Source organism: Natator depressus, chromosome 1, assembly GCF_965152275.1.
Source record: "Natator depressus isolate rNatDep1 chromosome 1, rNatDep2.hap1, whole genome shotgun sequence".
NCBI classification, from domain to species: Eukaryota; Metazoa; Chordata; order Testudines; family Cheloniidae; genus Natator; species Natator depressus.
In genome coordinates, this window is record NC_134234.1 from 321,270,334 (window position 1) to 321,283,290 (window position 12,957).

At 45.7% G+C, this 12,957-nt stretch overlaps 1 protein-coding gene across 1 annotated transcript in view; it reads right to left on the reverse strand.

Moving 5' to 3' along the window:
- The window catches only part of CDHR3 (cadherin related family member 3), a 74,571-nt gene extending 61,901 nt beyond the window's left edge, over positions 1-12,670 (reverse strand). The window contains 2 exon segments of the mRNA XM_074958274.1: positions 2,787-2,908; positions 12,138-12,670. Of these exon segments, the coding sequence (XP_074814375.1) occupies positions 2,787-2,908; positions 12,138-12,670 (655 nt within the window).
- Between the last annotated feature and the right edge of the window lie 287 nt (positions 12,671-12,957).

The window sequence follows — 12,957 nt, forward strand, 5'->3', positions numbered from 1 at the left end:
TTTACGTAGAGACTGTCCAGTTTGACCAATGTACATGGCAGAGGGGCATTGCTGGCACATGATGGCATATATCACATTGGTAGATGTGCAGGTGAACGAGGCTCTGATAGTGTGGCTGATGTTATTAGGCCTTGTGATGGTGTCCCCTGAATAGATAAGTGGATACACTTGGCAACGGGCTTTTTTGCAAGGATAGGTTCCTGGGTTCGTGGTTCTGTTGTGTGGTTTGTGGTTTCTGGTGAGTATTGGCTTCAGGTTCGGGGGCTGTCTGTAAGCAAGGACTGGCCTGTCTCCCAAGATCTGTGAGCGTGATGGGTCGTCCTTTAGGATAGGTTGTAGATCCTTGATGATGCGCTGGAGAGGTTTTAGTTGGGGGCTGAAGGTGATGGCTAGTGGCGTTCTGTTATTTTCTTTGTTGGGCCTGTCCTGTAATAGGTGACTTCTGGGTACTCTTCTGGCTCTGTCAATTTGTTTCTTCACTTCAGCAGGTGGGTATTGTAGTTGTAAGAATGCTTGATAGAGATCTTGTAGGTGTTTGTCTCTGTCTGAGGGGTTGGAGCAAATGCAGTTGTATCGTAGAGCTTGGCTGTAGACAATGGATCGTGTGGTGTGGTCAGGGTGAAAGCTGGAGGTATGTAGGTAGGAATAGCGGTCAGTAGGTTTCCGGTATAGGATGGTGTTTATATGACCATCGCTTATTAGCACCGTAGTGTCCAGGAAGTGGATCTCTTGTGTGGACTGGTCCAGGCTGAGGTTGATGGTGGGATGGAAATTGTTGAAATCATGGTGGAATTCCTCAAGGGCTTCTTTTCCGTGGGTCCAGATGCTGAAGACGTCATCAATGTAGCGCAAGTAGAGTAGGGGCACTAGGGGACGAGAGCTGAGGAAGCGTTGTTCTAAGTCAGCCATAAAAATGTTGGCATACTGTGGGGCCATGCAGGTACCCATAGTAGTGCCACTGATTTGAAGGTATACATTGTCCCCAAATGTGAAATAGTTATGGGTAAGGACAAAGTCACAAAGTGCAGCCACCATGTTTGCCGTGACATTATCGGGGATACTGTATTCAAAAACCAGTCGGAGAACACTTCAATCTCTTTGGTCACTCAATTACAGACCTAGAAGTGGCAATTCTTCAACAAAAAAACTTCAAAAACAGACTCCAACGAGAGACTGCTGAATTGGAATTAATTTGCAAACTGGATACAATTAACTTAGGCTTGAATAAAGACTGGGAATGGATGGGTCATTACACAAAGTAAAACTATTTCCTCATGTTTATTCCCCCCCCCCCCGCACCCCGCACTGTTCCTCAGACGTTCTTGTCAACTGCTAGAAATGGCCCACCTTGATTATCACTACAAAATGTTCCCCCCCCCACCCGCTCTCCTGCTGGTGATAGCTCACCTTAAGTGATCACTCTCTTGTTACTGTGTGTATGGTAACACCCATTGTTTCATGTTCTCTATGTATATAAATCTCCCCACTGTATTTTCCACTGAATGCATCCGATGAAGTGAGCTATAGCTCACGAAAGCTTATGCTCAAATAAATATGTTAGTCTCTAAGGTGCCACAAGTCCTCCTTTTCTTTTTATTAAAAATTATGAATTTCTTTAAAAAAAAAATCTTGAGACCTCTTGCTTTGCCTTCTGATTTCTGAGCCTTTATGGTACACTCAAATTTTACTCTCTTGAAAGCTGAGATCCTCATGCAATCTACAGATTAAAGCAGTTGGGACTTACAGGGGAAAACACCAAATATCATGAGACTCATGAGAGTTGGCAACACTGTTTTTAAAGCAATTTAGTGACTAGAAAAAAAGGAGGAGAGCCAGCAATGTGTGACCAGCCAGCTCTCTGCAAGCACCAGCCAGTGCTTAGTGGTTCATGGACAACAGTTTAAGAAACCTCTGCTGTAAGCAATCCATTCTTCTTTGCTGCTTGTTAGAAGGTCTATTCTTTGTGTATCTGTAATGCTTTCATGCTGAACCCAAATACTGATATTGCCAAGTTAACATGCCATGGTCTGGGTTTTGTGGGGGGTGGGTGAGGGGGTTTGGTTGGTTGATTGTTGGTTTTTAATTCACCAACTGTTAAAGTTACCACTAACATCAACCTAGAAAAAAAGTCTAAATTCTACTGGCCTGATTCTTACCGCTGTGTACCTGGTACAGTCATTTATATCTGTGCAAAGTGGGTATAAACCACTACCAGTCTGATTTTTAGTGTAAATGACTACATCAGTGTTTAAAAAGCAACCAGATCAGAAGAGGGTATAAAACGTTACCATTTACACAAGCTTTAAGGTGGTGGAGAACTGGGCTCTATACATGTCTTTATGGCAAGGTCTTCTTAAAACTTGCTACAAACATAGATCAAGTTCATGTCATTTTAAAAACTTCAATTTTTTTTAATTCAATTAACCCACAAATGAAATATGAACAAAACCTGGAGCTGCCTAAAGTGAACTGACTTTGCTTTTTTGAAAATTCACCTGCTTTCCCACCCCAATACTATCATCTTGAACTGTGGACGTTATTCTGTAGCACAGCATCCAGCATAATATTATTGTAATGGTATATAAATGATCACAATGGGCTGAAATCTCCTGACAGTTATACTGATGCAGCCCCATGGCTCACTGCAGTCCAGTAACAAAACAGCTGTTCCTTGAACTCTTTTGTCAAAAGTTCTGATCTCAAAAATATGCTTTAGGTCCCTTAAGAGAAACTATAACAGACAAGAATGATTTAAATTTAGCAATGGAATAAAAGAGTGTTCTTACCAGATATTCTTCCTAACAAAACCAAAAGAAGAAAAATGTTCTGCCTCTTCCCTAGAATCCTGCCATCCATAGTCCTAGGATGTGAACTGAAAGAAGATCTGGGTCTTATTTGCCTCAGTCTGCTTCAGCTCCACCTAAATTTTTCTTCCTTGTCATGCTGTCCAGTAAGAAATCAAACAAAGGTTCTGCCGTATCTAGGGGAGTTTCTAAACACCATCAGCCTGTTTGCTCTTCAGTGGACGGCTCCTTGCTGACATACCATAAAATATCCCTTAAACTGCAATCCTTTTAGAATGACAAAGAAGGAGGGGAATAGATAATACAATGCCGGCTTGATAATACTGAAGAATGAGGTGCTCTCTCTCCATAGACCAGGGACAATATTGGATGCAGCACTGCATGTTTCCCCATGCTGCTAGTGTGTTTCACACTTGTTCTGGGGTGTCAGAGTCATTTAGGACTTGTCTACACTAGACGGGTTTTGCCATTATAATTATACTGGTATATCCATTCTCACGAAATCCTCTAGTGTGCACTCAATGTATCATTATTGCTTATGAGAGCACAGGGCTTTTCCCTTGCCTCTGTTCTGCAATGACATGAGCAGGTCCCCCTCCCTCCATGCTCTGTGTCATAACTTTTGTCCTGTATTTTCTCTCTTCTATAAATATATATTTGAGCCTATTGGTTTGGTTCTTCCTTTGTCTGAATGCCCACACAGATCCCTTTGCCAACAATAGATCAGTGCTCATGTGCACAGTTACATAAATCAGACTTCTCCACAATCAATTTGCAAACACCTAGAAGATAATAAGGTGATAAGGAACAGTCAGCATGGATTTGTCCAGAACAAATCATGTCAAACCAACCTAATAGCTTTCTTTGACAGGGTAACAAACCTTGTGGATAGGGGAATAAGCGGTAGATGTGGTATATCTTGACTTTAGTAAGGCTTTTGGTACTGTCTTGCATGACCTTCTCATAAACAAACTAGGGAAATGCAACCTAGATAGAGCTACTATAAGGTGGGTGCATAACTGGTTGGAAAACCATTCTCAGAGAATAGTTATCACTGGTTCAAGCTGGAAGGCCATATCGAGTGTGGTCCCACAGGGATCAGTTCTGGGTCCTGTTCTGTTCAATACCTTCATTAATGATTTAGATAATGGCATAGAGAATACACTTCTAAAGTTTGCGGACGATACCAAGCTGGGAGGGGCTGTAAGTGCTTGGAGGATAGTATTAACATTCAAAATGATCTGGACAAACTGGAGAAATGGTCAGAAGTAAAAAGGATGAAATTCAATAAGGAGAAATGCAAAGTACTCTGCTTAGGAAGGAACAATCAGTTGCACACATACAAAATGGGAAATGACTACCTAGGAAAGAATACTGCAGAAAGGGAACTGGGGGTCATCATAGTAGTGGATCACAAGCTAAATATGTGTCAACAGTGTAACACTATTGCAAAAAAAGCAAACATCACTCTGGGATGTATTAGCACGAATGACGTAAGCAAGACACGAGAAGTCATTCTTCTGCTATATTTCGCACTGACTTCAGGGACAATGTGGCAGGAAAACAAGGGACACTAGCTTAGCAAAGGAATTTCTTAACCACAGCAGCTCTGCCTTGTCACTCTCTGAGCCTCATGGTACATCTATGATAAAAATGATGCCCACACTCCCCTCCACTCCCCTCTGCTCCATCAGCCCCCCCATCATCCCATCAACCCCCTGCTGTGATGGGACACCCCCGCCCCCCATCCCACTGACAGCAAGCCGAACAAGTGTCCCTGCACTCAGGCAGTGCCAATTAGGCACACCTGTAGAGGATGCTCTATTTGGAGAAGGGGAGCTTCAAAAGGTGAAGTGGGTCACAGACAATGTGGGGAAGTTTGCCCAAGAAGAGAGGCTGCTGGAGACCACTAGCAAGCCCAGTAGCCAGGGGAGTCCAGCCCAAGACAGTGACTGGCTTTTCCTTCCTGCCCCCTCTTAGAGTAGGGCAGACAGACACTGCAGCCCTGAGAAGGGATCTGATATCCACTCTCTGTCAGTTCCCCGTAGCTGGACCTGAGGAGCGGTGCCAAGAACAGGAGGTAATTAGAATCAGAAAGGACCCTGGAAGTAAGCCCATCTCCCGCTGGAAAAAGTGCTCAGGAGTGGGGATTCCAGAAAGGACCCTAGGGCATGAGTTTTAAAGAGATGATGGCTGAGCCCAAGCTGCGAGCCAGCTGACTACAAGTGGTGGAGAATACGGCAAGATGTCCTACGCCTGATACAAGGCCTTGAGACAGAAACAGGTTTCACACCAGTCCTTGGGGAGGGATTATCAGTCGATATGGACCCTGAGCACCGGTGTAAGTGGATGGTAGAATGACAACAGCAGCAGGCCAACCAGCAACAGCAATTTCAGCAGCGAACGTTGCCGCAGTGGATGATCCAGCAGCAGGCCCAGCCAGCACAGCCGCAGCAGCTTCTGAAAGCGATTGCGACCCACCAGCAAGATCGCCAGAGTATCTTTCTGCTGCAATTTAAAAACCCCTTTCCCTGAACAGGAAGGCCTAGGATGGCCCAATCGGCCAAGACGAGCGCTGCTACCTGTGCCGCTGAAGATGGGCCCAAACCCATCAATGGCTCCATGTCTAGTTGGCAGCCGGTGTCAAGTGGAGTGCCCCAGGGGTCGGTCCTGGGGTCGGTTTTGTTCAATATCTTCATAAATGATCTGGAGGATGGTGTGGATTGCACTCTCAGCAAATTTGCGGATGATACTAAACTGGGAGGAGTGGTAGATACGTTGGAGGGCAGAGATAGGATACAGAGGGACCTAGACAAATTGGAGGATTGGGCCAAAAGAAACCTGATGAGGTTCAATAAGGATAAGTGCAGGGTCCTGCACTTAGGACGGAAGAACCCAATGCACAGCTACAGACTAGGGACCGAATGGCTAGGCAGCAGTTCTGCGGAAAAGGACCTAGGGGTTACAGTGGACGAGAAGCTGGATATGAGTCAGCGGTGTGCCCTTGTTGCCAAGAAGGCCAATGGCATTTTGGGATGTATAAGTAGGGGCATAGCGAGCAGATCAAGGGACGTGATCGTTCCCCTCTATTCGACATTGGTGAGGCCTCATCTGGAGTACTGTGTCCAGTTTTGGGCCCCACACTACAAGAAGGATGTGGATAAATTGGAGAGAGTCCAGCGAAGGGCAACAAAAATGATTAGGGGTCTGGAACACATGACTTATGAGGAGAGGCTGAGGGAACTGGGATTGTTTAGTCTGCAGAAGAGAAGAATGAGGGGGGATTTGATAGCTGCTTTCAACTACCTGAGAGGTGGTTCCAAAGAGGATGGTTCTAGACTATTCTCAGTGGTAGAAGATGACAGGACAAGGAGTAATGGTCTCAAGTTGCAGTGGGGGAGGTTTAGGTTGGATATTAGGAAAAACTTTTTCACTAGGAGGGTGGTGAAACACTGGAATGCGTTACCTAGGGAGGTGGTAGAATCTCCTTCCTTAGAAGTTTTTAAGGTCAGGCTTGACAAAGCCCTGGCTGGGATGATTTAATTGGGGATTGGTCCTGCTTTGAGCAGGGGGTTGGACGAGATGACCTCCTGAGGTCCCTTCCAACCCTGATATTCTATGATTTAAACCATGATCCAGAGGCATTCCTCAGCTCCTGTCAGGGGTAGTGTTGGCCTCTCAATGGCCTCCAGAGTGCTGGGCATTAGTTTTAGCTCTCTACCTGACAGGACAGGCACAACCAGCCTAAAATAACCTTGATCTAGAGCAAGCTAGAGACTACCGTTGGTTGGAGACAGCTATTTCAGATTATCTGGATATATGCGAAGAGACACTTAGGTACCGCTTTAGGCTGGAGGCCTACCCCAAGGAGGCATGCCTGCGAGTGGTGATGCAGTGTTTAAAAGAGGACTGCTGATGGTGGCTTCACCCCAAGGAACACACCAGACTTCAATTTGCAGAATTGGTCCTCACAGAGCAATTCTTGTCTATACTTCTGGTGAGGGGCCAGGAGTGCGTTTTCCAGCATTGCCCTGACTCATTGTTGGATGTGGTACAACTGATGGAAAATTTTCTCACAGCAAAGGGGTCGCTGGAGATGGGACACACACTGCCTCCAGCCGCTCACCAACTAGGGCAGATGCTGCACCCTGGGCATGACAGAAAACATGTACAAACCCCACTGCAGCAACCTGAGCTACTTAAAATCAAGGCCCATCAATGTACCATCCATCAACTGATGGCCTGGTGGAAAGTTTTAAAAAGATGTTAAAAGAGATGTTGAAGAGGTTTGTTGGGACAGACACTGGGACCGGCTCCTCCCACCACTTCTGTTTGTCATGCGAGAGGTACCCCAACTCTCCACGGGTTTCTTTTGAACTGCTCTATGAATGCCAGCCCCAAGGTATCTTGGATGTGTTGCTAGAGGGATGGAAGGAGTAAGGTGAAACGTGCTTGGGGAAACCCAATACATCTTCTGACTACGGGAACGTCTGAAGAAGTTGAGCACTTTCGCAGAGGAGGACCTCATCCAGGTTCAACAGAGGCAAGAACATCCACAGGGCGTACTTACAAACCTTCCACCCCAGAGACAGGGTGTTGCTCCTGTTACCATTCTCTGAGTCAAATGGCCTGTTTGATTTAGAAATCAAGCTACCCAGCAAGAGGAAGGAGACAAAGATTTATCATGTACATTTTCTCAAGTCATGGAAGACTTGGAGTCCTCCTGATAGATCCCTGGCTGGCGAGCCCTGAACTAGGACCTGAGGTAGCTGCTAGCCCAGAGTCTGGACTCAAGCCATTGAATGGGGCTCTTGCACCAGAATAGAAGACCTAGTTTTTGCAAATGATCTGAGACTTCAGTACGTTCAGGTGTTCTGCAAAAGCCTGGGGAGGACACACATCATACAACATCATCTGGAGGCTGCACCAGAACAAATCGTTAAAGAAATTCTCGGCCCTTACCTCCAATGCTGGGGATTCCACAACCTCCCTTGGAAGCCTATTCCGGAGCTTAACTATACCCTATAGTTAGAAAGTTTTTACTAATATCTAACCAAATCTCCCTTGCTGTAAATTAAGCCCATTATTTCTTGTCCTACCTTCAGTGGACATGGAGAACAATTGAGCACTATCCTTTTTCTAAGAGCCCTTAACACATCTGAAGACTGTTAACAGGTCCCCCCTGTCAGTATTCTTTTCTCAAGGCTAAACATCCCAGGTTTTTTTAACCTTTCCTCATAGTTCAGATTTTCCAAACCCTTTATCATTTTTGTTGCCCTGTTCTGGACTCTCTCCAATTTGTCCAATTTCCTAAAATGTGGTGTCCAGAACTGGATACAGTACTTCAGCTGAGGCTTCACCAGCAATGTTCCCTCTAATTTTTTCTATCCATGTGCAGACTAAATATTGTTATGTGCACCAAGGTAATGTGCGGATGTGCGCCACCAGTAGAAACAAAAAACTTAGGTATAATATATATTTTAAAGAAATTACCAGTAGGGATAATTACTCCAGCCAGGACAAGGAAGGATTTTAGAACTCACTACTCAGAGAATTAAATTTAAGTGGGAGAGCGAAATAAAAGTTATGAAATGCATAGACCAGTCAAAAAACTCAAATAACAGCACTTTGAAAGAATAAAATTACAGAGAATATATGTGCATTGCAGGAAGTACCAAGAAGTAACAACAACAACAACAGTGTTGGGAGGTGTGTGACACAGACAGTGTGTGTGTATGTGTCACAATTCTGTGTGTGTGAGAGAGAAACACAGACTGTGTGTGAGAGACTGTGTGACAGAGACTCTGTGTGTGTGAAAGAGAGACACACAGAGACAGTGTGTGTGTGTAAGATACACAGACTCTGTGTGTGTGAGAGAGAGACACAGAGACTCGGTGTGTGTGTGTGTGTGCTGGCTGCTGGGGAAGTTTCTGAGAGACACCTGTCCGCTGTCTCTTTAAAGCACTCACTGAAAGCTCTCCTCCTCCTGAACCATGTCCTCCTGCCCCGCTCTGCGGAGATGGGGTACATGGGGAGGGGGAAAGACAGAGTGTGTGTGTGTGTGTTTGTGTGCGCGTGTGTGAGAGAGAGAGAGAGAGAGAGAGAGATGGTGTGCTGACTGCTGGGGAAGTCTCTGAGAGACTGTGTGCTGTCTCTCTTTAAGGCACTCACTCACCTGAAGGCTTGTTCAGACCTCAGAGCTGCTGCGAGTCCTGAGTCCTGACCCCTCTACCCTGCTCTGTGGAGACGGAGTACAGGGGAGAGGGACACCCTGACATCAGCACCCTCCTTCCCCCTCCCCCCCGCCACTTCCTCCTGCTCTGCACAGCCACCAGGAGGGTCCTGGGAGCAGCTGCAGGAGCAACATGGCCGCAAAGCAGCAGGGGGTGGGTGGGTGGGTGGAGAGGGTGTGGAGGGGCACCTGAACACACGCTGCTGGCTGGATGTGTGTGTGCTCTGATGATCAGCTGCATGGCACTTGAAGCTCTGCTGGGTAGCCGCCCAACTGCGCCGCTTACAGGGAACATAGCTCACCAGTGGTGAGTCAAGCGAGACAAATACCTCCCGTGTCTTACATACAACATTTCTGTTAATACACCCCAGAATACTAACCTTTTTTGAAGCTGCACCACATAGTTGACTCATATGACACTCTGAGTCAGTTTACTTTTCTGTTTCTACGACTACCCTAGGGAAGAGGACATTTTGTACTTTCTGTGATAATTGTCCATTGAAATGTAGGTAGCCACTGCTCCTAAATAAGTGAGAGACTTTTGCAAACTTGATTCATAGCCATCAGGGGATATTTATTATTGTTATTACAATGACCAGTTTTGGTAACTTCCTGAATCAGTTTTTAGCTTCATCTCCCTCCTCTTAAAAACTGCAATTGTTTTCTATTAGCTGCCTTGATCATTTCCCCCCCTAAAACGTTAAAACTACTCTGAGGGCCAGCACCAAGAGCTCACACAACATTTTCATTTGATTCTCATCTAGCTAAAAATTTCTCCTTGTATCAGCTCTAAATAATATGTAAATTAAGATTGTGTCTCACATAATCTGTCTGATGTCAATGAAATCCCACTAGGTGTTTCATATGAATCCAAATAAATATAGATACAGTTGGCTTTATTCTTTTCATATGGAAAGGAGAGAGAGAGATGCATAAAGGATTTCAAAATGATTCTGCATCCCTTCTTTTCCTCCTGCTTCATCTCCTGCTTGTCCCTCCCTCTGTATCCCCTCTCACAATTTTAATTAAAAGTATGGACTGGGGAGTATTGATTTGATTATGTGGAAGGGAACAGCCCAACCAAATGGGTTCACAAGGGTGCTGTGTGATGGAGTGTATAGACCCCACACAGACGAGGGAGGTGCCAGAGTGCCCCTGAAGATAGGGATAGCCCCCCCATCTCCGGTCCTGTCGATCATTCACGATAGGGAGGAGGCCTTTAAAGGGGAAGAAATGCAGTGGGGTGGGGGAGGAGTCAGATTGCCCTAAGCAACAGACTTCAGGAGTGATTCCTGAAGCTGCAGCAGGAACACCTAGCTAGGAGACCTTGAGTCCGCCCCTGAGGGGCGTACAGTGCACTCCCAAGGTAAGGCAGACAGGCTGAGCCCTGACTCAGAAGCCCAGCCAGAGCAATTTCCACACAACTCACTACATTAGTGCCGGATCAGTGGCAGCACTGTAGACTCACCCTGCCCTCCCCCCACCCCTTTTGCTGGGGTTACAGGGAGGGATTATCCTTGAATGTGTTGGGGTTTGTCATTTTCATTTTGATTCCCCATCTGGAGAGACTTAAGAAAGCCCACAAAAGGCATAGCAACCCCCTCCCCCGCCATGCAAATAGTAAGGAAGTAGAGCCTGTGCTGGACTCCCCAGTGTAGATAACTGGGCATGGTCAGGTTCTCCCATCCTCACAGAGGGGAACCAACAAGGATTCTGTTACACCCTGGCTGTGTTTGAACCAGCCATTCAGAGAGGTCAAGTGACCCACCCAAGGCCACACAGTAAGTCAGCAGCATAGCTGGAGCTCTTGGCCCCCAGCCCCAAGTTCACACCAGGAAAAATGCTCCTTCTAAAACACCATGAATGTAAGGGGCACGTCACTGAGAAATATGTTTCAGGAGGAGTTTCTGTCCTGGTTTCATATTTTTTTAAAACTGTTTTCATGAAACATAAATTTAAAAATTAATCCACCTTAACTAGAACAGATGTGGCAACAATGACTTTGTGAGTTGTGGTTCCTGATCTTCAAAAAGTATATAAAGATTTTTTTAAAAATACAGGTCCTGTAGTACACAATAAAAATATTTGACCATACACTGCGTTCAGTGTCTAGATGGAATTCCCACTGATGACCATGTCAGTCATGAGTGTGACATGATATGTGACTGTTTGATTTGTCTTAAAATCTAAAGGCAACTAAAGGCCTGGTCCAAAACACACTGAAGTCAATCAAAGTCTTTCCACTGAATCCAGTGGCCATTGAATCAGGGTTAAATCCATGTGACAATCCACTGTACCTCATGCTACAGCACTTGCTGCATATTACTAGTTTGTTTGTTGCTATAATTGTTTAGCCTCCTGAGCTGATAAGATTTTAAATATACAAACGTCCCTTTAAAGTAGCGAATGATACAAATGCCACAAGGAAGAAAGTGCTGTATAATTCCTGGTACAGAAACTCTAAGGTTTCTATGTACATAAGGTGATGCATGGCATGGTCAAACAACGTCCTATCCCACAAGGAACAAAATAAATAGTCTCTTCTATTATGGAATTATATTTTGCATGTAAAATATTAAATAGGTGGTTTTACAGGGTATTTTAACACAGCAAGAATATTTTCCTTTGTCATCTGTGAAATAGTTTGCATTGTATTTAGCAGAATAGCATGTGACCTAGTAGAGGATTGGCAGTTGGGAGTTCTGGGTTCCCCATTCCTGCCTCTGCCACAGAGTGACTGTGTAACCATAGGCAAGTCACAACTTCTTTATGCCAAGTTTCTCCACCTATTAAATAGGGAGAATGATACATCACTGCCTCATAGGAGTGCTGTGAGACTTAATTCATTAACGTTTGTTAGCATGTTGGGGTCCTTGGTTGGAAAGGTTATAGAAGTGGAAAATATTATTTTTATCATAAGACCAGGAAAACAAGTTCCCTTAAAATAAGTCACAACCCAAACCTTTCCCCAACCATCCTAAAGGCTCAATTGTGCCTGACAGGCATAGCCCTGTGTTGAAGATGGTCCAGAGCTTCATTGGCTCTGGGATGGATTGTGCCTCTTGAAGCCTCAGCTGAAAATGACATGCTCTTGGTGCCACCTTTCTACTCCTACAACTAAACCTTTTGCCCAGCTCCTCCTCTCTTGATTACAGCAAGCTTCCCCTCTGTAGCCTCCCTGAGACATGTCCTCCATTCCAACCCAGACAGAGGACTTGCTAAAGTCATCTTCCTTGCCTGTCAATCTGACGGTGTCATTCTGCTCTTTGTATCCTTCCATTGGCTCCCTTTCCTCTACCACACCAAATTTAAGCGTCTTGTCCTTGCCTTCAAGGCCCTGCATAGCTCTGCTCCTCCCTGCGTATCCACCCTGGTCTCCTTCCCTGTTGTACCCCAGCCAGTGGTGCCACTCCGACATGAATTTCTCCTCTAGCCCCACAGCCATCTTCACACCACTCTCTGTGTACAGGAAATCCAAAGCCACAGCTCTTTCTGCATGCGATCCCACTTGAAGGCCAACTCCTTTTGGGCTGCATTCTGGCCCCTTTACACCACTTCGGCAGCCCAATGGGACTGGAAAGCAGCCAAGTTTCCCCAGCACAAACAGGGGGTGAGGGGGTTCCCTGAACAGCATGCGGTTGGGTCCCTGGGCAGCGTGGGGGTGGGAATGGATTTGCTGTGGGAAGAGGAGACGTGTCTACAGTGTTTTGGGCTCAGTTACTCTTGGACTGCTATAGCTTATGCTGAGAACTGAACCAGCTCATGGCAGGTTCTGTGGGGGCAGTAAGGCCATATTTGCCTATTTCCTCTCCCCCCCGCCCCCTCGCTCCTGGGGCTATGTTTCCTGAGAGGCACAGTTCAGCATGGGCCTACATAGCTTAACACAGTTTGGTTTGCTTTATTTTTTAATCAGACATTGTG